The sequence below is a fragment of the Anthonomus grandis genome, chromosome 6 (assembly GCF_022605725.1).
Source record: "Anthonomus grandis grandis chromosome 6, icAntGran1.3, whole genome shotgun sequence".
Lineage (NCBI taxonomy): Eukaryota > Metazoa > Arthropoda > Insecta > Coleoptera > Curculionidae > Anthonomus > Anthonomus grandis.
This window is the reverse complement of record NC_065551.1, coordinates 26,290,753-26,318,409: the sequence shown is the minus strand read 5'-3', so window position 1 is coordinate 26,318,409 and position 27,657 is coordinate 26,290,753. Positions and strand designations below refer to the sequence as shown.

The following is a 27,657-nucleotide window of genomic DNA, read 5'->3' as shown; positions in this document are numbered from 1 at the left end:
GGCCAGTTATTCTGCAAATATTGCAGCCGCACATTTTAATCTAGTAAGTGCTATAGGAGATTTTTAAAGTACTACAATATCGACAGAAAAATGATGCAGGACAAATTTAACACTAATGAATATTACCAGGAACATATGACATCTAGGTGTCAAATGTTCAACGATAAATTAAAAACGCTGTAATGCCATGTTCTTTACATGACTCTCATATCTCTTTGTATTGTAAGTAACGATATTGGCAACGCCGCCAAAACCATCTGTTCTCCGTCATTCCGGAATAACATAAGCGAGCACACCGACTGACATCTCTGGAGAGACGTGGAAGTTAAGCGAATCTTCCGGAAGATGTTCTGCCAAGTATATAAGGAGCCGCATCGCCACTGTCGGAAATCAGTTATCAGTTCAGTACAGTGCAGTTTGGAATATTGGTGCGATATTTTAATCGGACATGAATATTAGTAAATAAATGAGGTGAAGATAAATATATTTCTAGTAGCGTGATCAGTAGTGTAAATAAATCATTTTCGTACATCGATTGTTTTAATTCACACGTTGACGAATAAATAATACATGGGTGTTATTTGATGACAGTCAACTGGACTGACGATTATATATATTTATTAGTGAAAAATAAAAAATAGTGAATCAAAATAAATCGGACTTAAGTGTGTAAAAATGCCAAAGCTGGTGGATTTAAAAGTTGCTGAGCTAAAAAGTATTAATTGTTATTTTTACTAAAGGTTCAGTTGCAAGAGGGGAACCGTCTGCCGATATCGACATCCACCATCTTTATGGAATCAATGGGACGAAATTAAATCGCTACAATAGTAATACTAGAAAACAAGTTTTTTTGCAGGTGCCAAGATGACGCCTAGGTGTCAAATGCTAAAAAAGGCCATAATGTGATTCTTTATATGACACTCATATCTCTTTGTATTAACGCTTCTTCTTACGTTTGAAATATTTCTCTCATTTTAAATTTACGACGTATTATTGAACTTTTAGGCCTCTTTAAGACATCATTTTAATGACCATATTTAGGTATCTGGGCGCCCTTAATGGCGAGGATTCATGAGCAGGCTTATATTATGCAAAATTTGCATTTTTCGAAAAAGTTCATATCGACGAAAGTTAAAGAATGGAGGCGGGAGAAATGCTGAGGATGAAAGTTGATAGGTTGATTAATAACGTTGCTTACGAAAGACATTACGTGGTATTTAAATAATCAAGAATTTTTAAGATGTCTTGGTGTCATTTTTAGGACGAGAAGTAGAGCTTAGATAAGGCAATCAAAAAATTGCTATTGCTTCTGAAGATCAAGTACACAAGTTGGGATAGAAAGAGCCAGTGTTGGTAGCAAAAAGAAGAGGTGACATTCCAACACTGCATATTATTAGCATCATTCTTCTAAGGAGCAAAGCGCAAGACAGTGGAACGTATTAAGTACCAAAGAAAGTGGCCCTGGAAATGTCCTAATTATTGGGACTGACACCAAGTCTAAGCAAAATATCCACACTACAGGTTAGGGCAAGTCCCTGTATCTGGCTTTAGAAAACGAGAGGTGAAAACCTCTCTTCCTCCTCAATACCAGTTATCAATAAGGTTACATCTATGGCGACTGACGCATGAGATACCGAGGGCATGGACCTAGATTTTAATGCCACTTTAGCTGACGAAAATTTTGTCAGCAGCAAGGAAGAAGATAGGCTTTTGGGACCTAATGGACACCAGTAAGTGGATGGATCTGATTATCGAAAAAAACCTTAGGAATGTATCCTGCCAGACCAAAAGCCTTCCAATTCAGCAAACTGACACAAATGAACCCGCAAGACAAACGCGCATCCTCCGATGACGAATGTTTGCTTAGCAAGATCTAGAGCTAGTCTTGATTCAAGAACCATGGATTAATTGAGGGAACATCAATAATTTGTCAAGTAAAATATCAAAAGTTATATATGATACCAGGCAGGAACCACCCAGAGCATGCATTCTTATAAGACACTACGTTAACTACACATGAATTTTAGAATTCATGACTATAAAATTCATTGTTGTAAATCTCGATATTAGGGCCACCAAAAAGATCATATGATGGCATCAGAATATTTTGCTGGGGATGGACATTGAACACCACCAGCAGATATGCAAGAACTGATTCAATACTGTAGCAAATAAGCATCTTTCACTTCTACTTCTTCGCTGCAACATTTACCATATCACATGGGAAAGCACAGATACAAACTTTAGAGCTGAGTGCCTGCTTTGAATGCGGAACGATAACCGATCTGGATGCGGGGAATCTAAATCTATGAATTACACCAACATTTGTAACTAAGTCAATGTCGGAAGTACTAGACATTATTTTAGATATAGCTCCAGTATTAAAGAACACATCAGGGACAGGAGAATAGGTGGTAGCTGACCGGATTATTAATTTTAAGCTAAACAGTATTAAACACAATCAACCCGTGAGAAGCGTCCCAAGAAAAACATACTGGGAACTATATAACACCAATCTGGAAAATAACTTATACGGCATCATCTAGCAAGTGGCTCAAAAAGCCAGGTAGTACGTACACGAAGGAAAATGGTACCAGTAAAGAAACAGTTTCAGTAAATTACACCAATACCGAAAAAGGGGACTGGGGAATTGCGAGAACCGCTTGGCAGCCGAAAGGATGACATGGGCAACCAATCTATTAAGTTACCGAGAATAGGTGGAATTTTTCCTGTTAACCCATAAAACGGACTAAAGGCAATTCTTCCTCACCTGTGTAGAATAGTAAGAACAAGTTTAGTGTCGGGATACATCCCCTGCTGCTGGCGAAGGGTAGCACTTTTATACCGAAAATAGGACATAAGGATAGGACTGACCCGAAATCTTTTAGACCTATAAGTCTTACATCTTTCATTCTGAAAACAATGGGAAAGATTGTAGATAACCGCATCAGAAATGTTACTTTAGAGAGAGAACCTTTGCATTCGTGTTAACAGGCTCATAGAGCGGGCAGATCTACAGAAATCGCACTATATAAACTAACACAAATTATCATCGTTATTATAGTCAAGTTCAGGAAAGAGGAACACATTGTACGACCTCATATAAAGAAGCCTAATCATTATGGAAAAATGGTGTACATTAGCAGGTCTGAGTATCAATTCGAGAACACCGCAGGAAATTAAAACTAGAACAGACAGGTGAATGTAGATTCTGCGGAGAAGAGGTAGGAGCCCGACAACATCTAGTAACTGTATGCGATACTTTTGCTGAAAATAGTACATCTTGGTAGCTATGAAGTTTTAGAAGGAATCATCTCATCACTAAAACCTTTATCAAAATAATAGGATTATACAAAGTAATTTGACTTGAAGCAGTAATTAGAAAGGGGCACAAAATATATCAGACATTATTGGTCACAGTGTAACATCACCCTTATTTTTTGTCTCATCTGCCACATGTTCTGTTTTACGAAGAGAATTCTTAGTGGTATTTTAAATAAAAGACATTGAATCTTCTGCAAATAATTGATAAATATATTATTTTTTATTACGGTAATTTTTTTACAATAGAATGTATGTACAGATAATAGTTTACAAAAGGACGTTTTAAAAGTAAGAAATCAAAACAAGTATAAGTATATATACTAAGTAATATATATGCAGTAAATAAGAACGAGGAAAATAAAAACTTAGTGTACATATATATGGATATTCATAAATATGTAAAGGATTCGCAAATAAATTATGATTTAGATTTATTCAGGGTGAGAAATGATTTTGCGAATATTTAAAGCTATGAGATGATAAAAAAAAATCAGAATAAAGCGAAGAACATTAAAAAACATTTCTTTCCAGGTTTATAAAAACGACTTTTTCCTTGTGCATAATTTTCAACAAACATTGTTTTTTAGAAACAATTGGCGTTAAAGAATTCTACAGCCCCAACCATCCTTATAATAATAAAACATACAATCTACATATCACACTTTCTCCTATAGGCTTAAATTACAAGTCATATCAACTAACCTTTTCTAATTATGATAAAATACACTTTGGTTCAAGTAGTTTTAATACCATATTTAAATACGGCGTCTGTCAAAAAATTTCGACGTTTCTGACAGAGTATGGAAATATCACAAACAGACACAAAAATCTTTTTGTTTAATTAAGAAATATTAATATTAGTTTTTGCAAAAATGCTTTTACAACTATACCTTAAGAGCTCTGAAATTACAATATATATAAAATATTTAAGTACTTTCAGGTAAGTCGAAGAATTGCATTTGAAACAATTATTGTGAATTTAAGCATGGTAACCCAAGACAGACATTTTTGCAAATACTTTCAATGGTAAAAAAAGTGAAACAGAGAGAGCTAAATTATTAACTAAAAACTAAATAAATAATTTGAGATTTTACAAAATAAATAACTATAAACTAATGTAATTTATTATGCTAATTGGATCCTTAAACTTACAGTAAGGTATGTGACAACTTTGCAACTATTTTTGTAAAAAAATATAATTTTTTTAACACAACCGATAAATAAAAAAAACACTGAAAAGCACAGAACTAATTTAGAAAATCATAATAAAATATTGCATTTACTATTAAAAAAATTCCTTTTAAACGCTTTGCTTTTTTAATAACATTTCAAAAACTATATTTTAAAATTATGCTAAATTATGAAAAAGAAAAAAAACGGTTCTATACTTTTCAGTATTATAATAATATATTATTATTGTAAATATTTTCTATAAGCGTCGCTAAGTTTCTAATTTATTAATAAATATACTTAAAAGTTATCTACACCTATATGTACACTTTGCTTTATTCAGTATACAACGGGAACCACATTTTATATAATTTGAGTGCATACTGCAATTTAACACAATGCTAATCAGTAAAAAAAATAATTTAAACATCTAATATTTAGTGGCTTTCTTCGTATTTTGTAAACAAATTTTGTTGTTTTTAACTTATAGTCCGTACTAATTACGAGGTCAGATAAGTAACTAAAAATAATTTAACTAGGAACAATTAATTAATTAATTAATTAACATTAGTTTGCTGAAGAAAATTAGTATAGGGTTTAAAATTAAATAAACAACAAATATATTGCAGTGCATTTTTCCCTACTTTATCTAGTCTTTGTTTTATTTATGCGTCCAAAGTCCAAAGTTTAGTTTGGCCTGTACAAACATTTACTAATACTGCAATTAAAAATGTAATATAATTAACAGCTTCTGGATATATTTATGCTTGTTGCTATGTTTCAGAACTATTATCAGTTACAGACAGCAATAAAGAAATATCAATATGTCCAGTTTATAGCTTGTTCAGACCTTCTGCCTCATGCTTTAAAAACATTATAATGATTTTAACAATCATATTTAATCGGAAATAGATGAACAGCTATTACAATTGTTTTCCAAAGCGCTGACGTTGCCATTTTGCGCCTCGGGAGTGGTTGGTTTTGACAAATTATCATTGTTGTCTTTTTCTTCCATCTCTTCGGAGCTCACCAGACTGTTAGCTCTCGCTATTTCCATCCATTTTTCTTTGTTTTGGCGCACTCCATCTACTAAGGGTTGTAGCTTGTCTGAAAGTACTTCGAAGGCCTGAAAATAAAAACATTTGTTGTAACAATAAATGTCATTATAAGTAACATTGATAACTCTTACTCAATCAATATCTTATTGATTTAATGAGTTGTGATTGAAGTATTCAGTATTCAGTAAGCATATCATCAGTGAGGGAATGCTTGCACTTTATTAATAAAGTATAAATTCTGCTATAAAAAGTCCAATTCAAACAATCTTTGATACATCTTATGTTATATGTTTTTGGTGAAGTTTAATTTTTCCTGTTTGAAATATGATATAGATAAATGAGTATGGAAGCCGAGGTTGGTAATGGTTAAGATATTGTGAACTTTTTTGGTATTTGTATGTCACTTTTTTTTGTTGGACCTATTTACTAAAATTTTACGTATTCCTAACAGAAACTCTTTTGGCTCTGATGGTATCCCATCTGTATTTCCTAAACACCGTGTGTGGACTTTTTAATCTTTGCTTAACATCAGGAACATTTCTGGATTATTGAAAGGTATGCTTTTTAACACCTATTCATAAAAATAGCGATATAACTAATATTTAAAACTAAAGAGATGTGTATATTTAGTATGTAGTTCCTTAGCTGTTTAACAGGTTGTTTTCTGTGCAATTTTCATGGCACTGTAGGCGATTGCTTAATGATCATCAGCATGGTTTTTCTCAGAGTAGATCTACAGTGACTAACCTGTTGACTTACAAGTATTATTTAATCGGTGATGTATTATTTAACTTCTCAAAGGCGTTTGATAGGGTTGGTCATGGTCATTTGGTTAGGAAGTATAGGGCGATGGGCCTTGGGCAAATTCTGACAGTTTTTGGCTGGCCGCATACAGTTAGTCAGGATAAATAATTATATTTCCAATGGTATGGAAGTAATTTCAGGTGTGCCTCAGGATTCGCATATTCGACGCGTCTTTTTTAAATTGTTCAGAATACATTTAAGTGAAGTAATTATTCATTCAAAGCGTCTTGCTTTTGCTGATGATTTTAAACGATATAAATACACCGAGTCATATCTTGATGCTGAACCTCTCTAATTGGATTTAAATAGTATTGCTGAGTGGTCTGGAACTGAATTGAAAAAAGTGTGTATGTATTTCGTTTGGTCATTCTAATAAAATTATTAATTCTAAATACAAAATCAATAATAATGGACTTAGGTCAGATGATACAGTTAAAAATTGAGCTGTTCTCCTCGATACCAAGCTAAATTTTTTAACACACATTCTTGACGTTATTAAGAGGAGGATGCGTAATCTTGGTTTTATTACTAGAAATACTCTTTGGCTTGTTCTCTTGGTTCTTGCATCTGTAATTTGATGCCCTTATTATGATTAAGATTAACATAATTAGGACATTGAATATAATGGTATCAGTATCTAGTTTGAGATCCCTAATCTTGAAACCAGACGGCATCATTCTAATGCTTTAGCATTTTATAAGATTTTGAATGATTTATATCATTGTCCTGCTTTCTTGGCAGCAATTCCTTGTAACACTTGTCAAAGAAGGGCTCTGTCTCGTTTACACTCACTAGCACTGCGTGTCTTTAATGAAAATAATTTGGATCTATTTACCAGCTGCTTATGGTTATTCAAATAAAAAAATGTTAATTTTAGACTTTCACCTACGTTTCTTCTATAGTGATAAGAATATAAAAGGGCAAAATCAATGAAACCAGAATATGCCACCTCTTGTTTTTATATTTATATATTGTCTTCAGAAAAGTGTACCAGAGAGTGTGAAGGAGGAACTGCTGGTAATTTGTTTGACAAAAAGATTAAAGAACTCATTAGAAGTTTCATTATTTTTTTTACTCACAAATGCCATTTTTGTCACGCCTTCATTGCCTTAGCACTTTATAGCGATTTCCAGCCTTTTGGCCACTGGGAGTAATTTTGCATGTCTTCCATTTTCCAGGTATACAAAATTATCACATTATAATAAAAGTAGTTTTTGTACCAGACTTTTAAATATATTTTTTCTTCAAGTAGTTCTTTATTTTAGTCATTTTCCAAATATTTTTATGTTTTTGGAGAATCACAAATAATTATTATATATTTTCCAGGTTTTTAAGACTCATTTCTTTCACACAACTTTTGGGCTTCCACTGACACAAATTACAATTTTTGTTCCAATTTCCAGGTTTTAGATTTCTTTTCATGTCCCTTGAGTCTGGGAAGCAAAAAAAAATCACAGGAGGCTAAATCCGGTGAGTAGGGTGGACGGACAATCGGTGTCATGCGGTTCTTGGTCAAAAACTGGCGCGTTGTTGTGTCCCTGTGTGCCAAAGATCTCTTTGGCTCTTCTTTTCTAGATACATTCTCTCAATCCTTTCAAGACCTTTAAGTAAAACTTCTGGTCAAAAATTTTTATCTGAGTGAATGAACTCCGCGTGCACAGCGCCTCTGCAATCGAATAAAGAGATAAGCATTGTCGTCGTCTCTGAATTCACTTGGAGAGCTTTTTTTGGGACGAGAAGAGTCTCTCTGACTGTCTTTAAACCTCAAAACATGCCCACAGTCAAAACTCCCTTTAATCGCCTGTGCAAGGTGAGGCATAAAATTTGGCTGCAATCCTAATCATATGTTAGTTTTCAGACTTCGGTTTAAAAAAACTCTCACGGTCTAACTCAAGAGGCATAACAGTAACAGTCACTTTGTCGAATAATGGGTTCCCCCACCCAGTACAACCCGTTACTTTTGAGTCTCAATATATCACAAAATATGGGTTTAAAATTTTGTCTAAGATACCGGATGTTACACATTAAAAAGATATAACTAATTTGGGAAAGAAAAATGGACGGCATGGACTTTTTTTGCAATTTTTATGTTTTTAGCAAAATACTAAAATTTTTTACTCTCCTCTATTAAATGACCATCAAGTACTGCTTTTGGAATGACAAACAGACCTTTTATTTCTGAACTATTAAAAGTAACTAGAGTAAAATATGCTTGATACCAAAATTATAGAGCAAATTCACTTTAGTACATAGGTGTTCAGTGCTAGAGTGGAAAAAAAACTAATTGGTTAATCTGAACAAGAAACTCAATGGCATATATTACTACAAATGCATGGAAGGTTAGCGAGTCTTCCAGACAGCGTTCTGCCGAATATATAAGCAGCCGCGTTGACCCTGGGAAGTCAGTTGACAGTTCAGTGAAGTGCAGCTCGGAATATTAGCGCGAGATTTAAATCGGACATGATAGTAGTAAATAAATGCCGTAAAAATAAATATTTTGACTGCTAGTAAATGATCGCATTTAACTGTGTAAGAGTGTAAATAAACTAATTAACTATTTTCGCGCGTCGAGTGTTTTAACTAACACGGCAAAAATGCACCATACATCTTTTTGGGATACATTTTTATAGAATTGTTTTTAAATGGTTGCAATAATCAAGCACCACTCTTACCAAATAGAAAATAATTTTTCATATTTTCAAGTTCTTTAATATTAAACTTAAATGAAAAAAAAAAGATAATTTCTTTACCTCATAAATTGGAAGGCAGATAGAATCAATAAACCCGACTTGCATTAGCGGTAGTTGGTCCTCCTTTTCCCTATTCATAATGTCCTAAAAAAAAAAGAATAAAATAAAAAACTCGTTTAAAATTCAGGACGGTAATTGTCGAAATGTTAAAATTCTGCCGGATTTGAATAATCCAGAAATAATTCTGATTAAATTATTTTTCCAGGAAAAGCAAAGTAAAATCTTTTGTAGGGTACGATTTACATAATTTATATTTCTACACAAAAGAAAAAAAGACAAGCCCTTTAAAATCAGTCATATACTTACAATAGGTGTAATATTCAGTTTCTCCCTCTCGATATCTCCTTGTTCGAAAAACTCCGAAGAAACCAGCTCTGCCACTCTTTTTTCGATTTCCCACGGTTTTGTAATGGCAGCCAAATCACAAACGGTCATTAACATAGCTCTGAGAAGTTCTCTATGTTCTTCAAGGGCCCAATGTGGTCCCTCTCTTACTACATTAAAGAAAGCTCCACGTTTTCTAAAAAAAAATTAAACATGTTGCCTAATATAGTTGTAACCGTAGGTTAGCTAATTTACTATTAAAGAAATACGATTAGAACCAAAATAGGACATAGTATACACATGTCTTACCTAAAATAAACTGCTAAATCAGTTGACAAAATAGCCTCTTCTAACACTCTTATAACTCTGGAATATTCATCTGGCGACAAATTGCTTAAAAGTTGATTCCCAGGTGAATTAAGGATCATGATGCATTGGTCGAAGTGATGGTGTTCCATTGTGGACGTGGAGTAAAGTTGTGCCAATGGCGATGAAGCTCTACAAAATCCAACAATTATTCATTCCGTAATCTCAAAATATCTGAAGACTCACTTGATTTGAAATGAATTATTGGTGCCTCTGTGGTCCAAATCGTGGCATAGACATCCGATTAATAGAGCCAAGCATTCGATTTCTCCAAATATGTTCCACCATCCGGTGGCAGTTAAAATCGCAAACATCATCTGGGCTACGTTAAAGGCATGTCTCCAGTTATGGTAGGTGACATTTCTATAGTTTTTCTTAACTGAGCACAACCATCGGCACAGGACTTCGTAGTCCATGTGAAATCTTTCGACTAGATCAAGATCAAGGAACATTCTTATACATGCCTGAAACAAATCAGTTTAAATTGCTATGGCCACTTTAAAATGAGGCCTGTACTTACGGTTAAAGTATCATCATCAGTCATGTCGATATCATCAAACGCAAAGTCGTGCAGTCTAAAATTGGCTGCTGAAGGGACCCGTAAACTCTAAAATAGCATGAATTTTAAAACCTAAAATGATTGATTGTGGCACTAACCACTTACCCGTAGCTTTTGTGCATCTTCCAAACTTGCGGTGGCATGGTAAGATAACACCTCCAAAGTAACATTTTGCTTAGCAATCGCCACCATTGCCTTTTCGTACATGTGCGTATTGTGGATTCCCATGCCGCAAAATATTGCGAAAGCCTAAAATCAATATAAACATTTAAAATTCTCAGGGGAGTTGAGTATTGATGCTATTACCTCCACGAAATTCTCATCGTTTTTAGTAAAAACAAGGTCATTAAACTTGTTAATCAGCTGAATGACTCCGATGATATTACCGGTAGAATTCTTGATAGCCATGCACAGGATTGTTTTATGTTTAAAGTTGGTGCCATCGTCTACACTCGGATCGAATCGGGGATCTTCGTCTGCTTGTGCGATGTTAACTGTCTAAAAAAAGGAAATTATGTTTATAGAGAACCATACGAAAATTAGTTAATGTAGTAATGAACAAAATAAGCCCTGACTAAAAGCACCAATAGAAAACAAAATCCGAAAGAATTATTTGACCTGAAGGCAAAGTTACTTTTAAAATTAAGACTGACAAATTAAGGAAATAACGACAGAAGTCAATAAGGGATGAGGGAAAAGTTAGCGTTGTCAACGTCCTCCAATTGGAAGATAGAGTTCTTCACTAAGTTTTTTTCCATTTGACATGTTATTAGTTATTATTTAATACGAGATTCAAGCAAAGTGTGAAAGAGGATAGGTGAGGACGCAGTAGATCCAAAAGAAAGACGTTCATACAGAACGTACATAATATGTGTGCTTACATGAGTTTAGTAAACTAAGGCTGCAGTCTTTTTTTCAAAAGACTTCGTTGGCTATAGAGGACTTTTGGAATAGGATTTCTATGAATATGTGCACTCCCACAAATGTATTGTTATTTGTGCGTATTTCAGGTTTAGGTACTAATAAACTAGACACTCAATTTTCATTTGACTCACCTCTCCCGTGGTCGCCACATAGCCAGTGATGCCTATGTTGATAGGAAATCTGCTCTCGAACGGGCTATAATAAAGACAAGTAAAAAAAAAAATATAAACTTACAGAATTCATAGCAGTTAAATTAAGAATATGATACACAAATGACTAATTAATAATGAATAATTTCCAAAATCTATAAAAGTGTTAAAAGATTAATTAAAATGTGTAAGGTACCTTGTTCTTGATTCACCATCTTCTTCATTCAGATCGCTGGCTTCAAAGTCGAACACCCTTGAGAAGCTTATTTTTGAGCCTTGATGGACCAGAAGTATCTGGAAATTCCAATAAACATGTTAACATTTTATAATTTAATATTGTATCTTTGTTGCCTATATATTTGCTTAATATTTTACCTATACTGGTGATTAAAACTTTAATCCTTGCAAAACCTTTAAATTTTTTCTTCCATCTTTCTAATAATTTAATAATCAGAACTTTAGATGGAGCAGAGGGTCGTATTAAAATGGAAAAGTTGTTCGGGATTGCCTCTCGATAAGTAAAGGAGCTTAACTTATGTAATTTAATGGTAAATTTGGCGATTATATAATCGAAGTGACAGGACAGTTCGCCGCCAAAATTAATGGATACGCGGAAAAGCCCCCGAACTGCCGGTGAATTCCGGAGATTGATGGGAGGTTTAGGTCAGCATTAGTCAATCGGTACGGAAATCCGGAAATCTGATGTTCGGGATTAAGGTCACGTAGCGAAATTGCTCTGGTTTTTGTTTACTCCCGTTTGTCCACACTACGGTCAAAACTAACTAATGGCGAACGTGAACTAAGCTGCTTATACATCGAAAGCTTCTAAGAAAAACTCCTATAAATAACAAAAACTCGTAATTTATTGGTAAGCCATTAAAAAATCGCACGCTATAAGAGAAACTTTCCACCGGAGAGCCACAGACAGACAAATTCGCTACCCCATCATTTCGCTGTCTGAATGACGTCAATACATGCTCGTTATTACCCCAGCGAAAGCCCTTCGCTATACTACCTTTTTTTAGCTCCCCTTGCCTAATTAGATCTGAAAGGACACAGACACTTGTAATCAGAATAACGAAGTTCTCAAAATAATTGCTACTAATGGAACGTCAGAAGGATGCCGATCGAATTGTCGAATGATTTTGTTAATTGAATTTGTCAAAAGGGTGAATTTTGGATTAGGCGTTTACATAGACTGAAGTGTTAAAAGCTTGGAAAGTTGAAGATTTAAAGGATTGCTAATCTAAAACTGCATTTTCCAGTTCGAATTTTTCGTTTTCTAATGACATTTGCTTAGTATCTTTTTTCTTTTACACATCTTCTGTAAATACGATAAAATCAGGACTAGTTTTTTAATTTAAACGTATGTAGTTATTAAGTTTTTCCAGTAAAAGCTAAATTTGAAAGATCACATTCAAACAGATCGTTTTTAGGGATATGACCTTCCGGATATCTGAAGAGTAACTACTTTTATAGGGTACGATCTCATTTGGTGTTAATATTAGGAAAAAATATCACATTATTGGAAATATTGCAGACTGATCGTTTTTAAAGGAGAAATATATAATATTTATCTTCCTGATATCTGCGAAGTAAATTTATTCATAAACTATGATAATTCTTACTAAGCTCCAGTCATAATAACTAGAGATTGACAAGCAGTTTTTATTTCGTAATTTTTATTTAGGTTCGTTGAAGTGAATTTTTTCGAAAGGAATAAGCAGGCTCTTCTTTTCAGGTACTGGGTTGATGCAATCATAAAATACGATCTTTTTTAGGTTCCACATTAAAAAGCAATATGCAGACTAACAATAAAGCTTTGTTTAAGTAAATAGTGGACTATTTTCAATTTCAAAAACCAGAAGTATAAAAAATATATAATTTAACCTTGGATTGCATAACAAGGCTTGAAAAAAAGCTAGAATATAAAAAACAAAAAAGATCCAATTATTTGAAGAGATTACAGTAAAAAAAGTTAGTCGAACAATAAATGCATGAATCATTGCAGACTTTTTACTACTTTTACAGAAATGTCAATCGAATGTTCTTTAAAAAGAGCTAAACATACTGAATCTTAAAAATCTGCATAGACAAATATGATTTATACCCGACTGAGCGAACAAATATTTGAACACTATTTGCTTTTAAACACGAGTCTTTTTTACATAATAATTTAACTTAAAATAAAATTACACAGACTTAGTCTTAAAACCTCGTGGGTAAAATTCTTAAAACCTTTGCAAACGGGACTACGTGAAATCGCATTAATTTATATAATATTAATTAAATTTTCTTTCAACCAGAGGCTGCGGTCTCACATTTTAATGCCATTGGGTTATTTTAAGATGTTTCTTTTGCCTTATGACGTAATATAAATTCAATCACAGCGACAAAAAGGGAAATTTAGGTTAATTAAGGTAATTTGATCCTTCTTACTGTCTAAAATTATAATGCTAGTCACTCCTGGAGGGTTAATAACATTTTCTTGTATATAATAACGCCTCGCTAACGCTAAAATTTTCAGCAGACTATATGATATTCTCGGTTATTTAGTCGGGAAAATGAACTTTTTGACCCTAACGTGGCTTGACTGACTAATAAATGGGGAGGGTTCTCTAATCATTTTACGCCGCGGTGGTTGCTGTGTTAATAGTGTAAAAAATATCTATCCAAGTTGTTTTACTTTCTTGGTTTTTACTTCCCTACTTTAGTAGAGAGCATGCCTTTTTGATTTTTTGAACTGAAATCCAAGCAATATTCTTTTACTTCTTTATGCTACATTCTTGCGATCAATATTTTATTTTCTTTTATAAATCTTTTAAATTAAATTTTAAATGGATGCTTTTTGATTTTTTATAGCATTTCTCTCCATAGACGGATAATAATTTAACATGTTATTTTACTGGAGTCATCTTACTGGAGTGCAATGTTATTTCATGGTTCGTTTTGCTGACAGGTTGAGAAAATTTGTTGAAAGTTGATGAAGCATATAAGGTCATAAGTTCTTTAAGTATAAGGCGCGTTAAAAATCTCCCTTGTTGGTGGATATTAGAGGTTCTTCCACCATGTGAAATAAATGAGTAAAAAGAAACGCCGAGAATAGCAGCCGTTCTCTGTCATGTCTCTAAAGACAGGTGGAACCATCGTCAGCCGAGTAAATAAGGAACCGCATCGTCGCTGTCAGTTAATTACGGACATAAACAGTAGAAAATAAATACGGTGCAAATAATAAATATTTCTAGTAATCGTAAGTGATCGAGTTTAATGGTAGTATAAGGTTGTAAATAAATCAGTTGACAATTTTCCGTGCTTCGGTTATTTTAATTCACACGTAACGAATGGTAGAACTCTACAAAACAAAAAGCATTTATCCAGAATGGCAGAATGTAATGTATCTATAGCTACCGTTAACGAATATCTAATTTCTTTGATCTGAGCAGCATCATAGTATTCAGCATTTTTACCTTCTATATACGGGATGTTTTGATGCTTTCGGAAATTTCAGTTTGACATATGATCAGTTTGTTTTTTATACGATAAAGTGATTCTTTCAAATATAATTTTAATGCTAGTTCTAAAATAAAATTAGAATCTTTACCTACATTTAAGTATTGTATTTTTGAATACTGCTCAAAAGGGTTCTTTTTAATAAATAAACTTTTTAATAATATCCTAAAACAGTATCATAAATTATCGATGGCCTTGATTCGGAAGCAGTTGGCATGCGTCAACTCTCCATAGCCTACCTCGCCGTTATTCTTTTCTTATGTGCAAAACAAGGATAGAAATAGATGACCATGCGTCATAGAAGTGGAACGTCCGAACTGGTCTGCAATATTTTTGTCTGTAATTTTTGTTTCTTGCAAAAGTATTTAATATAATATTTTAGGTTTACTGGGAATCGGAATTTTTTTCGTGTTCAGGCTTTTGCCGTTATTTTTACATCTCCAGAAATTAGTAAAATTTTTTTTCTATTCTTTCAGGCTCTTGGAAGTAATTTTTAATGACTTTGACATGATTTTTTTCGTTTTCTACGTTCGTCACCTTTATTTCAAGTTTTTCCAGAGATTTGGTTTTTGACGTAATTTTCTGTCTTCCAAAAATTGAAATTGTTTTTCTCGTTTTGCAATTTTTTATCGAAAAGTTTTAGGATAAAAAATCATTTTTTTAATTCCTCTGAAAAAAAAAGCAATTCCCGACTTTTGGAAGACTTTTTCTTATGTATTCCAGGAACTTCAGATAATTTTTCTATTTGTTAAAATATTTTCGTTTAAACCGCAAATTAAATCCCTTAAAACATCTCAAAATCAATCTGTAAGACAAGAAAAATACGTTTTTTTGAGGACTTACGTTCTTTTGTTTGCTACGCTTTTAACGTAAATTTCACATTTTTCATAAATTAGAAAAAAAAATTCCTAGCTTATGAGAGGATTTTTAATATATGACGTAATTTTTTTGACATAATTATCCAGGTATAGGAAATATCTTTTTTTAGGCTTCTGAGGTATTTTTTACATATTTTAGAATTTAGAAAAAATATCTGTTTTTCCAGGTTTTCGGGTGCAATGGTTAATATCTGAAAACCTTATTGTTGTCGGGTCGTTTATCTAAATAATTTTTTTAAGAGAGCTTGATGTGAGGATACATGATATGGATGAAGTTTAAATTCATTCAAAATTCGTTTTAAAACACACCCCAAAAATACAATAACAAAAGGGAATTAAAATAGTTAATTTAAATTAAAATAATGCACAACTAATTAAAAATGTCAGCTGTCAAAAATAAATTATTTGCAATTTTCTTTTTGTTTTTGCAATGTCATTTTATCTTTCTATTGCTATCCAGATTTAGCTCACATAACTGTGATTAGATTAGGTATATGATGTTTAAATGAAATTGTCGTTTTATTCTAATAACTTCAGAATGTTTATAAATGTTGTTATTTTTACACCATATGGATTATAAAATGGATTATAATATGGATAGTTTGGTACTGATTAGTTTGAACTGCGAAGTGAGGTGCGGAATAAATTTAAAAAAAAAAAACAATAATTATTAATCTAACTTGTATAGTCATATTAAGCGTAACTCGAAAAGTAAAAAAGATAGCCGATTACGGTTTTTAGGTGTTTTCTAATAAATATAATCTACTTTTCGATTCTGCTATCAAAATTATACCGTGCCATTTACATTTTTGTGAAAAAATCAAAGTAACAGTTTTTAATTCAAATTATGCCTCATACCAATTTTACTAAAAACTTTTGCGTACTTCTGAATACAATGTTTTAAATTACTTACATTTTACTCTTAAACAGGCTTAAATTGAACAAAGTCGAATGAATCTTTTAAAAGTTTAAATAATTACTCTTTCACTGCCTTCCCCTACTTTATGAAGGTCGGTACGCTAATGAGCCTTTACCCAAAATGATGAAAAAATATTCCAAGGTCTCTAATTATGTCAAAAAAGTTACCTTAAGCTAAAACTGTATTTTACAAAAATTTAATAAATATGATATTTATAATCTAGTCATATCAGTATTCAATCTTTCCCTTATTGGATTAATTAATAAGATTTATCGGTAATTAATCGGATTAATTAATTATTTATAATATTCAATCTTTCCAGGTCTGTTTGCAGTTATTCAGTGATTTGGATTTAAAATCGTTGGTTCGATTTTGTTCAAAAGTAAAAAAAATAAACATTTTTTAAATATAAATCACTGGCGTTTTATTAAAATAAATGTTTGTTTATTATAGAATATAACGACTATTAAAAAATTGAAATACTTTATATCCCATTGTAACTGTTAACAAAGGCTATTTTATGGCAAAGGCTATGATGTAGTTCCCTTTAGGTTATTGAATCTAGGTCTCTTTGAGAAAATGGACGACTTTTTTCAAAGGCTATTTTTTTGGCATTTATAGTGTCCAATATTTAACTTTTTAAACGTCAAAAACTAAAGAAAATAGGCTAATATAATATCTACGTCAAAATACCTCAAAACTTAAGGTAAACTAAAAAATGAAAAAAATATATAGGGTGCTTCATTAAAATAAGCAAGTTGACTTGCGGGATAATTTAAGTTGTTTTTATTAATACAGAACTTAAGTGTGACGAAATTTAGAACCAGTTTCTACCGATAGATTTCTATATAGTTCACAGTAGCTTAGGTCACGGTAGCTGTTTTATAGTATGATAATGCTAATATACATTTTTATCATTACGTTACATCTTAATGCTTATATTAAGCACTAAAGATATTTAACATAAATCATTATTTTCACAAATTTTGGCAAAAAAAGTAATTCTAACACAAATTTCTCGTTTAGGAAAGTTGGCAACCAACTCAACCAAATGTTCAACTGTAAGAAAGCGTTGACAGAAGAAATTAAGCAAACCATGGTAACATTATCCTAAGAACGCCATTTTATTGGCAACGCTGTGTCTACAATTATAAATATTCCAAATATTTTTATGTTATTCATATTTATAATCAAAATAAGATATCTGTTAGTTTTACACGTAAAATTTGTATTTTGATAAAATATTTACCTGTACTCTTTGGCACTGGATCAAACTCTGCGTGTGCGTCAAAATCCTAAATACGACATGCTCGATCGTGCTTTGCTCTTCAAAAATCATCCTGGCCAGATCCAAAAGAACCTGGTTCCGCTTAATTTCCAATTGAGATTTTTCATATAGATGTGCGTTACGTAACCCGATACCACAAAACTGCAAGTAACTCGAGAAAACCTCTTCGTCTTGCTTTGTGAATGGTTGATCTCCCATTTTATTAATTACCTAAAAATTTATATTTTTTCAAATATTTACTGAATACGTCCGGGAGAAACAATTTAAAAAATAATTTTCCACAAATGCAAAAGCTCCATTTTTTAATTCTCATCTAAACAGTCTCATTTCCTGCTGAAGTGCGGCTCGCGTTTGTTTCAGTCGAAAAAAAAAAGAAAATTGAAATTCGACCGACAGAGTATATTTTATTTAAGGCTTAATCCCAAAGTTGCCAAATTGAAATTTGCATTTTGCATGCAGATGGGAATTAGAATTGTAATTCGTTTCGCTCTAATTGAAACAAAGTTTTTTTTTGTAATTCAGACTTTCAGTTTACTCTCAGTTGGGCAGTAAATAAGCATTAATAGTATCTGATTGTTAGAGGAACCAAATGAAGAAAAACTTTTTTGCTGCTTTAATAATACCACAATAAGACAAAAATTATTTAGTAGGTGGATGTCAAAATCGTCATTTTACGATATCGAGTACAAATATTTCTTCGCTTCATCCCCCAACTAATTTCCATTATTCGTTTAATCTAGCCGAATTCTGACAAGCCATAATTCTTATTTATACACACTCGAATGTAAAACCCGTAATTTATCTTTTACAGCTGTATACACCCGGATTAAGTTCAGAGGAGGGTCGGGATCTCGCCTCGAAAAAGCTTTTTAAAGGAGTGATGAGTAGCTCGTTTGGCATTTTTGGCAACGGAATCTCGATGTTTCCGTTTTGCTGCTACGTAGCTCTTTTAATAGTACGGGCTTAAAGATATAATGGTCGAATGAACATGTATAACCTGCTGAAATGCTAAATTTTAATTTATATTTGTATGATTTAAAGTGCATTTGTATGAATGAAGTTATTACCTTGTACAATGCAAGAAATAACTTATATTGTACAAGGTGTTGTTACATTGTACATGTTTTAGATTATGTCTATTAAGACGCACTAAATAAACAACTGATGTGCTAGTCTAATTAACTCATTGGAAAAATCGTCCAATAACAAAGCAAAAAAATTTTTGGAAACACAATAATAGGAGAACAACAGCTTTTTAGTTGAGTTATAGCGGTGCAAATGAGCTGTAACAGTTTTGGTGATAAGGTCATTTTTGTGTAGTAAAAGTGCAGTTTTTATGAAACTGAATGAACGAGAATACTGTCTTAAGGCGAGGAATATTTAAGATTAAACACCTCGATAGTTGATTTTTTGGTGGGTATCGTGTTCATAATAAGATAGGGCCATCGTGTACCCTGAGTGCAATTATCATCATGTACTTTGGACCAGTGGATTTGCAACATCATGAATCGCGCTAGTTGCTTAATATACAACTTATTTATTGCACACTGCATTTGAAACATGCCTGGGAGCAAGGAGAGATAAATAAATAACCTATAGAGAAGTGGCAAAAGTGTTAAATAGAAGCAGGTCAACGCCTGTAAGTGACGAGGAATTAAGCCTCATTGCTTAAACTATAGCCAAAATGCAGTATGGTTTCACAAAGAACGGTGTCAGAATGTAAACTTTTAAAATTGCAAATGCTTATAATAAAAACATACCAGATAAATGGAAAGATAATAAAATGACACACAAAACAAATTTCAGTTTGAAATTCAGAGTACTAGTTTAATGACGAGTTTTAATAAGATTAATGTTGGTGTTTCGTTGGGTTATAAAACAAAAAAATATTTACTACATTTAATACTACAGTTAAAAAAGCATACTTACTTGTGCTACTCCGATCACATCTCCATTGGTATCCTTAATTGGCATACATAATAGGGTTTTTGTTTTGTATCCGGTTCTGTTGTCAATTTCGTGGTTAAATCTGTCATCCTAAAAATGAATTACTAGTTATTGCGTCGTATTCGGAGCTTTTATTGGCTTTCTATCTGCATTCAATATTTCAAGCTTTATTTTAGATGGGATATTAGCAATAGTAAATTTTGAAAAATTTTAATACAAATTTATTATTATATTCTATATATTTCATAGTAAACAAATATTAAAAATTATCATATATTATTTCCTACTTTAATTAAAGGAGTTCTAACCGTCCTATGTATTATATATTAATAATCGACCGATTATGGAAAAACGTAGAGTGGACTTTATCACTAAAGTATTTTTACAGTTCTGACATTTATCAAGAGTATGCCATAATACTTATATGATTAAAATATTTATATATATAGCCTAGTTGCTATATTAGTATACAATAGTTGATCAGGAAAAAAAACAAAAAATAATATTAATAAAATGGTCATAAATAAAATGCCACTGTACTTTGTACTTTTATAAGCATTTTATTATTATTTCAGATGTTTTTTAAAGTTCTGTATAATATAAAATTACTACTATATGCTTTCTAAGATCATATTTATTTTCTATTATGAACTGTGTCTTATATAAGTCTTCTGCTTTAGTGCTTCTCCAATTCAAATTGCTTCTGTTCCTTATTCATTAAGCAGATTAAGCTTCAAATATTCAGTCGATAATCGAGTAGTAGAAATCTACTTGAATCCGGCTATATCATGGATTATAGAAATGTGCGGTTTCGGATTATATCTATTCAGAGGAAAGATTATTAAAAGTCAATAAATAACGTAATTTATATTAGTGCTTTTTGATTCTTATTTAATTCTCGTCGAATAATACAAAAAAGTATAACAACTTATTGAGAAAGTTAAAACAAAATTTTTTTTTTTGCATAATAAGAAGGTCAACAAGCTTTAAGAACGAATTGCATTAAAAAACAAAACCCGAGACCTGACTGAATTATTTTAAAGAGGTATAACTAAAAATAAGTAAAAGAAAATCGTGTAAAAATATCAAAAATACCTATTATGATACCTTTAAATAAGTGAAAATTAAGCTTTTTCACATTTTTTGAAATCACAATCTAATTTAATTGCTAATGAGTCTGAAAAAAAAGAAACATTTTTTTGGATAGGTTTGGTTAGCATACCCAATAAAAATTAAAAAAAAACTATTTATTATCATTTTATATATAACGTTTTTGTTTTGTGGTTATTATAGTTCTTAAGTTTTAGATGCGTGTAATTGGGTTTTTTTTATAATAGTTTTACTCTTTTAAATAAGTTAAATAGGATTATCAGTTTCTTTCTCCTGACTTGTCTTATTCTATTGTATATATAGTATCAAATGACCAAATAAATCAGTAATCAGTAATCAGTAATCATACTGATATACCTACCTGGATTTTCTGAAATTTGTGTTTTTTGTGCATAGGTGACCCAATTATAGCAAAAAAATATAATTTTATTATTATCTGTTTTAAAACCTTAAACAGCATTGGCGATGTAACAATAAAAACTGAATTTTTTCACTATTCTTCTGTTTTGCTGTTTTTCTTAAGTTATTTTACCCATTGCAATAAAAAAAATATTTTTTTGTCATCATTGCTTATACCATCTTAGATTGAGTTGGGCATATAAGAATTAAAGTTGAACTTTTTCTGCTACTGTTTAGACTACTTTATTTGTACTAAATTTTACATATTTCAATTAAATTGAAAACTCAAGCGTTCCAAGAATTCCTAAACATGTTGTATTATGATGGTATTAACATTTTTTAAGTAACTCTACAATAAAGTTTATTTTGAGCAATTTTTTTAATCAATCGATGACCACCCAATATGAAACATAAATTCAATATAGCTCGACACCCGTTCTAAAAGATTCTTTATGAATTTACGTGTCGGCCAAAAACTGCGCATTTAACAATCTGCGATCGCACCAAACGGTTTTGCAAGTGAATTATCGGCCATTACGTGTCCGCTTTAATTATTAAACGGTTATCCCTTGCCACCATATTGGGTGGAATAATTACTTTAAAGAATTTGTTTTTTATTCCTGCGATGACCCGTATTGCGGCTTTAATTCGTTTAAGCCATATGCAGAAAGGAAATATCGATCAGTTAAATTCGAAATGGTTGCAAAACAAAGCAGCTTTGAATTTTTTTTTATTACTAAGAATTTTATAATTAAATATTGGAACAATTTATTATTTGTTGCATGCAAGGAACGGTACTAGGCCTCGTACTATTTGTTTTGAACATTAACAGCTTGTTTCATATCGAGTCCTGTGGAACATTATAATTTAGACTGTCATTTTTGAAAAAGTTACATAGACGTTCTACAGATTACAAAGAATTTTACTGTAAAATAAATATGTAATATTGATATTGGATTTTCTATTTACGATCCACAATATCACATCATATAAGACTGATCTCTGTTTGTCTGGTTAGCCAGGATTTTTGCACTGTCTTATATTATTACAAACTATATTGCACACTTATATATCACACTTATATGAAGTTAGTCCGTTTATTTACAATAATTAAATTTTTGTCGTGTGTAACTAAAGCAAAGAAAAAAATATTAAATTTTTTAAATTGTAAATATCAGTAAATCTAATAGAAGAAACATTATGCAAGAAAATGTTTTCTATAGGTTTAGTAAAGAAAGGAGAAATTTTCTTTCTCTTCAGTTTTATGTAACTGGAATTACATGTAAATAAAATCTTAAATTCATTTGAGCACCATTTAATTAATCAGCATTTTTACATTCATTATTAACAAAAAATAGTTTATTACATAATTTTAAAATTGAAAATCAGATCTGAGTTAAAAAAATTAAACTCATGATTGGCATCTCGACACTGAGTCGACTCAGAGGTAAGTAAAATCTGTATATCTATAAATTAAGATTAGCACAGAGATCGCCACTGTGCTGTATAAACGTTGTTCTTTTGTATCCGTTTTATTCTTTCTAGATCAGTGGTGGGACTCCATTTGAGTATTTCAAAGCTGTATGCGACTGCTGGTAGTACCCGGTGTTAATTGCTACGCCCTTTGTCAAAGAGCACAGGTAGTTTTAAGAATTCATTCTAAGCGTTTATTTAGGGATTCTTCCACTAGGCTTTTTTCTTCTATGTGATCTATATTTAATGTTTTTTTATTCCTAGATATTTATATTTTCTGTAAGGTTGTAGTGGAGAGAAAACCTCGTAGTCTAATAAATTATTGTCACTTTCTTAAACTTTTTTACGCATTTTTCGAATCCAAAATCTCCATATAGTTTTATGAAGCTTATACTTTCTGTTGTGTAGCTTATGTTTGCTACGTTTATACTGAGGTACTTTATAAATATTAATCATACACACCGAGCAGGTCCAGGCTACCGGAAGGTTTCGTTTTTTAGTCTTTGTATGAATCTCCGCGATGCGAGGATTGTTTATTTTATTGTTTTTTGGCCGAAGGTAAGTTATGCCCGAAGTAAAGAATTCTGGAATCGTCTTTAAGTTTTAAATCGCTTGAGTAAATTTTAAGGTAAAACTAAGTTCTTCCACCAGTAAGCCTGAATTCGACCTAGGCCAGGAATTTTCAAATATGTCGTCTTTCCGGCATCTCCTAGTTGTTCTCCTATTTTGCTATCTCTTTTTAAATCCAGTAGTCATCTTGTTCTTGGTCCTTCTATATATTAGCCCAATAGCGTTGCATATAAGCTGTGGTAAAATATTTTTTTGCTTGTGTACAAAAAGTTCATTTTATTATTATTATTACTATAATCTACCTAAATGGATATTTAAATTCTGAAAAATATTAATCCTAAAAAAGAGTAAATTCTATATTAAATCTATATCCACCCTCTATTTGATTTTGATATAATTTATTATGCTACCTTTTCACAAAACTTTTTTGGTAAATATAGTGAAATAGTGTTAGCACATGTTTATATACTGTAAATAAATAAACATTATAAATAATATAAGGGTCAAAAATATTTTTTTCTAAAAAGAACAGTCACAAAATAATGTTAAATATTTAATTAATATATTTTCAGAACGACCCCATTTCGATGAAAGATTTAATTAAAAAAGTTTTTGCCATAAAAAAATTCCACAATATGTTCAATGAACATTTTTAGGGCCTACAGAGGTGACATTAGTGAGAAAATATTTTAATTAATAACGGAAAAGGCGAACTCGATCTGCCGATCAAAAATTCCGTAATAAAGGAAATTAAACTCTCCTTAATACCCTTGGCGCTTTCAAGACTATTTAGCGACTTAATTTATGATTTTTTTTTCAATTTTAATTTGCTGAAATCTAAAAAAAAAATTAAATTTAAGAGAATTTGAAATTAAATTTAGAAGTACAATCTTTAGTAAAATAGAGTCTAATTATTATAATTAGTTCAGTCAGCGATAAAAAAATATATCATAATTATTTCTTATATTTCACGATGTAATATAATCTTGCATAATTATGTTACTTCTATTTCTAATATTTACAAACTTTTTTAAAATGAACAGTAGTTTTTTTCTAATTTTTATTTTTACATAAACTAAAAATCTTCCTTAATTAATATTGCTTTGTTAAGATATTTTTTTTTACAAACTAATTTTAGCCTTTATAATTTATCTAACTCATGATATATTATTGATAAGTAAACTTAATTGAGCCTTGAGCTAGACAACGTGATTAACACGTTTCCAACATTCAGTTATTATTGAACGTGTTTATAGGGATATTTTATAAACAAAAAATATTAGTCAATTACATAACGATAAATTATTTTTTATACCTTTCTCATCATGTGTGCAAACTTCTTCTTTTTCGCACGTTTTAAACGATTACTTCTTTCATCGGCATTTTTAATAATCTTATTAACATATTTAACGTTAAAACCCACTAATTCACTTGTCCTCTTTATTGGGTGTAAATGTTTTTCTTGTTTCAGTTTTCTGTACACATTACAAATTATTTTCTGTTTATTGTTTGTGAGTGTTTTATGACCATCTAGTTTTAAGAGAAAAATATATTTCTTAAGCAAATACATGTATTTTTTATTTAACTGTATAGCCAGTTCCATTATTAAAAAATAATCAAATTAAACTTTTATTTACTGAAACAAATATCAAAAGTGCATCGACATAGATAAGGTTTAGTCAAATATTGACAGATACGTAATTGATTCGCTGAATTGCATAAAAACTCCGTTTATAGATATAAATATCGTCACACAAAAAAATAATTTTCCACCCACAATTTCTGGAAAAGAAAACGATACGAACGTCACGTAAGCCCGCTATGGAGAAGGAAATTCGAAAGTGTTTCCGATATGAGAATTCGTTTTCTACTGAAAGCTCGACTGACTTGTTTGATGAATGTTTACAAATGATAAAAGTGAATAAAAGACCCTCCCTAGTGGTGGTGGAATTTTCGTGGAACCGTTTCCTCCTTTTAAGGGGGATGATGAATGATTCTTTTTACCTGCGTTAGGTAATATTTTTACATTTTGATGCTCACCATGATGTTTGTTATAAATATTTTTTACGATAACAATTTAATAAGAAATGAATATTTTATTATGGCTTTATTTAAATTTTCTTAAACGAAGTGAGTCTACATAGGAAATTAAAAACGTGTTTTATATCCCTATATCTCTGTTATCTTGAAATACGAATTTAGGGAATAGAAGAAATATATTTTTGAAACAGTTACCACTTAATATTCTTGAATTAAAAATATTACCAAGATTTTTTTTATTAAATTTTAATTTCTATTTAGGTTGGCGTAAAGTACATTCTATATATATTGATATGTATAGGAAAAATGCAAATATAATTATTTTTTAAATTATTAAAAGAAATACCTTGTATGCATCAGGAATATTGACAGGTTCTCCACTTTCTGCTACATAACCGACGATGCCAGTGCCCCATGGTATTCGAATTTCGTCTTTTTTCTCCATTTCCATGAGGGTGCTTCGAGAGCAAACGTCAAATAATTTTGACACCTAAAAATTAAGTAAAAAAATGTTTAAGAGAAAAAGGAACACATTTTTCGATATAAAAACTTTAAAATTTAACCTGAAAAACATAAAAATAAAATTTGGTTTTTTTCATTTGCAATGGAATAGTAAATATGAAATATTAATATATACATAATAATATATACTATTATAGTATTTCATTATATGATTATTCGAAAACAATGAGGTTACGTGATTTTTTTTACAAAAATAGGGAAGGTTAGTTAGTTAGGAAAGATAGGGAAGGTTATCTTCTCTTCAATTTGGCTTTAGAACTATTTTTAAGGTAAAAAGTGCCTATATATGTGTTGTTGAAAATGCTTATTTTTCAAGATACAGGGTGTTAAAGATTTATTTTTATGTTGTTTTTGCTGCATAATTTTCTAAATAATTTCGATTTCTGAACGAAAATTGCTACCTGGGAGTTTTTTACCACGATAAATTTTAATTTTTCCTTAATTTAGCCCTTACTTGTAGAGGGCACTATATTTTATGACTTTCAAAGGCTCATAACTTTTTGTACAGTATTATATTTTTGGTCAAAAAAGTGAATTTCTTAATAATTTTTTACGAAAAAAAGATACTCACAAGAAATATTTTTAAGGAAAATTGAACAGACGAAAAATCACAATAAATCTTGAAAACTTCCATCTCCTGTCCGTAAGCACGGATTCAATCTATTCCTCATTGATTTTCGTACTCTTTGAAAAATTCCTGGTATATTTTAAATCATTCTACATAAATATATAAGTACTCTTTTTGCGTAAAAATAATTCAATAATTAATTTCTTTAATTAAAAATCTAGTGCAAGGTTGTACAAATATTCATAATCCTTTGAAAGTCATAAAAGACACTATTTCACTATTTTTTTATTCCAGGCAGTTGAATTATCCTATTTGCCTGAAATTCTTGATGTATGAGTTTTATTTTATTTGTAATTCCAGACAGTTGTGATTATTCCCGGACTTAGTCCCAAGTGCCTGGAATTCTTGATCCATGATTTTGTTTTATTTTATTCTTTAACTCCAGGCAGTTGAGCCAGCCGAACTGTCTCATTTGCCTGGAATTCCAGAAATTTTTTTCCGGATAATTGAAATTTGTTAACTAAACTATATCCAGATATCTGAAACTGCTCATTATAAACCTGCAAGTTTGCTTTTCATAGTATCAAAGATTCTAGAAAGAATTGTTGCTTTTCAATTTTTTGATTTTCATTCATAAAATAATCCTACACAATCTGGTTTTATACCTACCCATAGTATTACTGAAAGTTACTGATTTTTTACAGATCTTAGAAGAGCATTAAATACTTGTTTAGTACCATTAGTACTATTGGATTTCAGCAAGACCATTGGCACTGGATCATAGTTTTTTGTGTGGGTAACTTTCTTATTTTAGGTTGTCGAATATTTTAAAATTATATTAAAAATTCTGGTTATTTGACGAATTTAAGTCAGTCTAATTTTTAGTTTAAAAGTTCGCATCTTTGGTGGGTTTATACACCAACATCCATAATTATTTTATGGTTTTTAATCTACTGGCATATGGTGTTTGTAGAAAATTTAATTTCACACGTGGGTGAAAACGTT

General features: G+C 31.1%; 1 protein-coding gene across 10 annotated transcripts in view; it reads right to left on the bottom strand.

Moving 5' to 3' along the window:
- Positions 1 to 3,511: 3,511 nt before the first annotated feature.
- Positions 3,512 to 27,657, bottom strand: part of LOC126737927 (dual 3',5'-cyclic-AMP and -GMP phosphodiesterase 11) — a 192,024-nt gene continuing 167,878 nt past the window's right edge. For all 10 annotated transcript variants that reach the window (XM_050443025.1, XM_050443029.1, XM_050443024.1 and 7 more), the window contains 13 exons: positions 25,909 to 26,052; positions 19,953 to 20,060; positions 17,985 to 18,233; positions 11,625 to 11,722; positions 11,411 to 11,474; positions 10,662 to 10,853; positions 10,461 to 10,604; positions 10,317 to 10,403; positions 9,983 to 10,260; positions 9,740 to 9,928; positions 9,413 to 9,626; positions 9,107 to 9,190; positions 3,512 to 5,620 (listed from right to left, as the gene is read on the bottom strand). In XM_050443025.1, coding sequence (XP_050298982.1) covers positions 5,393 to 5,620; positions 9,107 to 9,190; positions 9,413 to 9,626; positions 9,740 to 9,928; positions 9,983 to 10,260; positions 10,317 to 10,403; positions 10,461 to 10,604; positions 10,662 to 10,853; positions 11,411 to 11,474; positions 11,625 to 11,722; positions 17,985 to 18,233; positions 19,953 to 20,060; positions 25,909 to 26,052 — 2,079 coding nt within the window. In that variant the 3' untranslated portion in view covers positions 3,512 to 5,392. The remainder of the gene's footprint in view (positions 5,621 to 9,106; positions 9,191 to 9,412; positions 9,627 to 9,739; positions 9,929 to 9,982; positions 10,261 to 10,316; positions 10,404 to 10,460; positions 10,605 to 10,661; positions 10,854 to 11,410; positions 11,475 to 11,624; positions 11,723 to 17,984; positions 18,234 to 19,952; positions 20,061 to 25,908; positions 26,053 to 27,657) is intronic.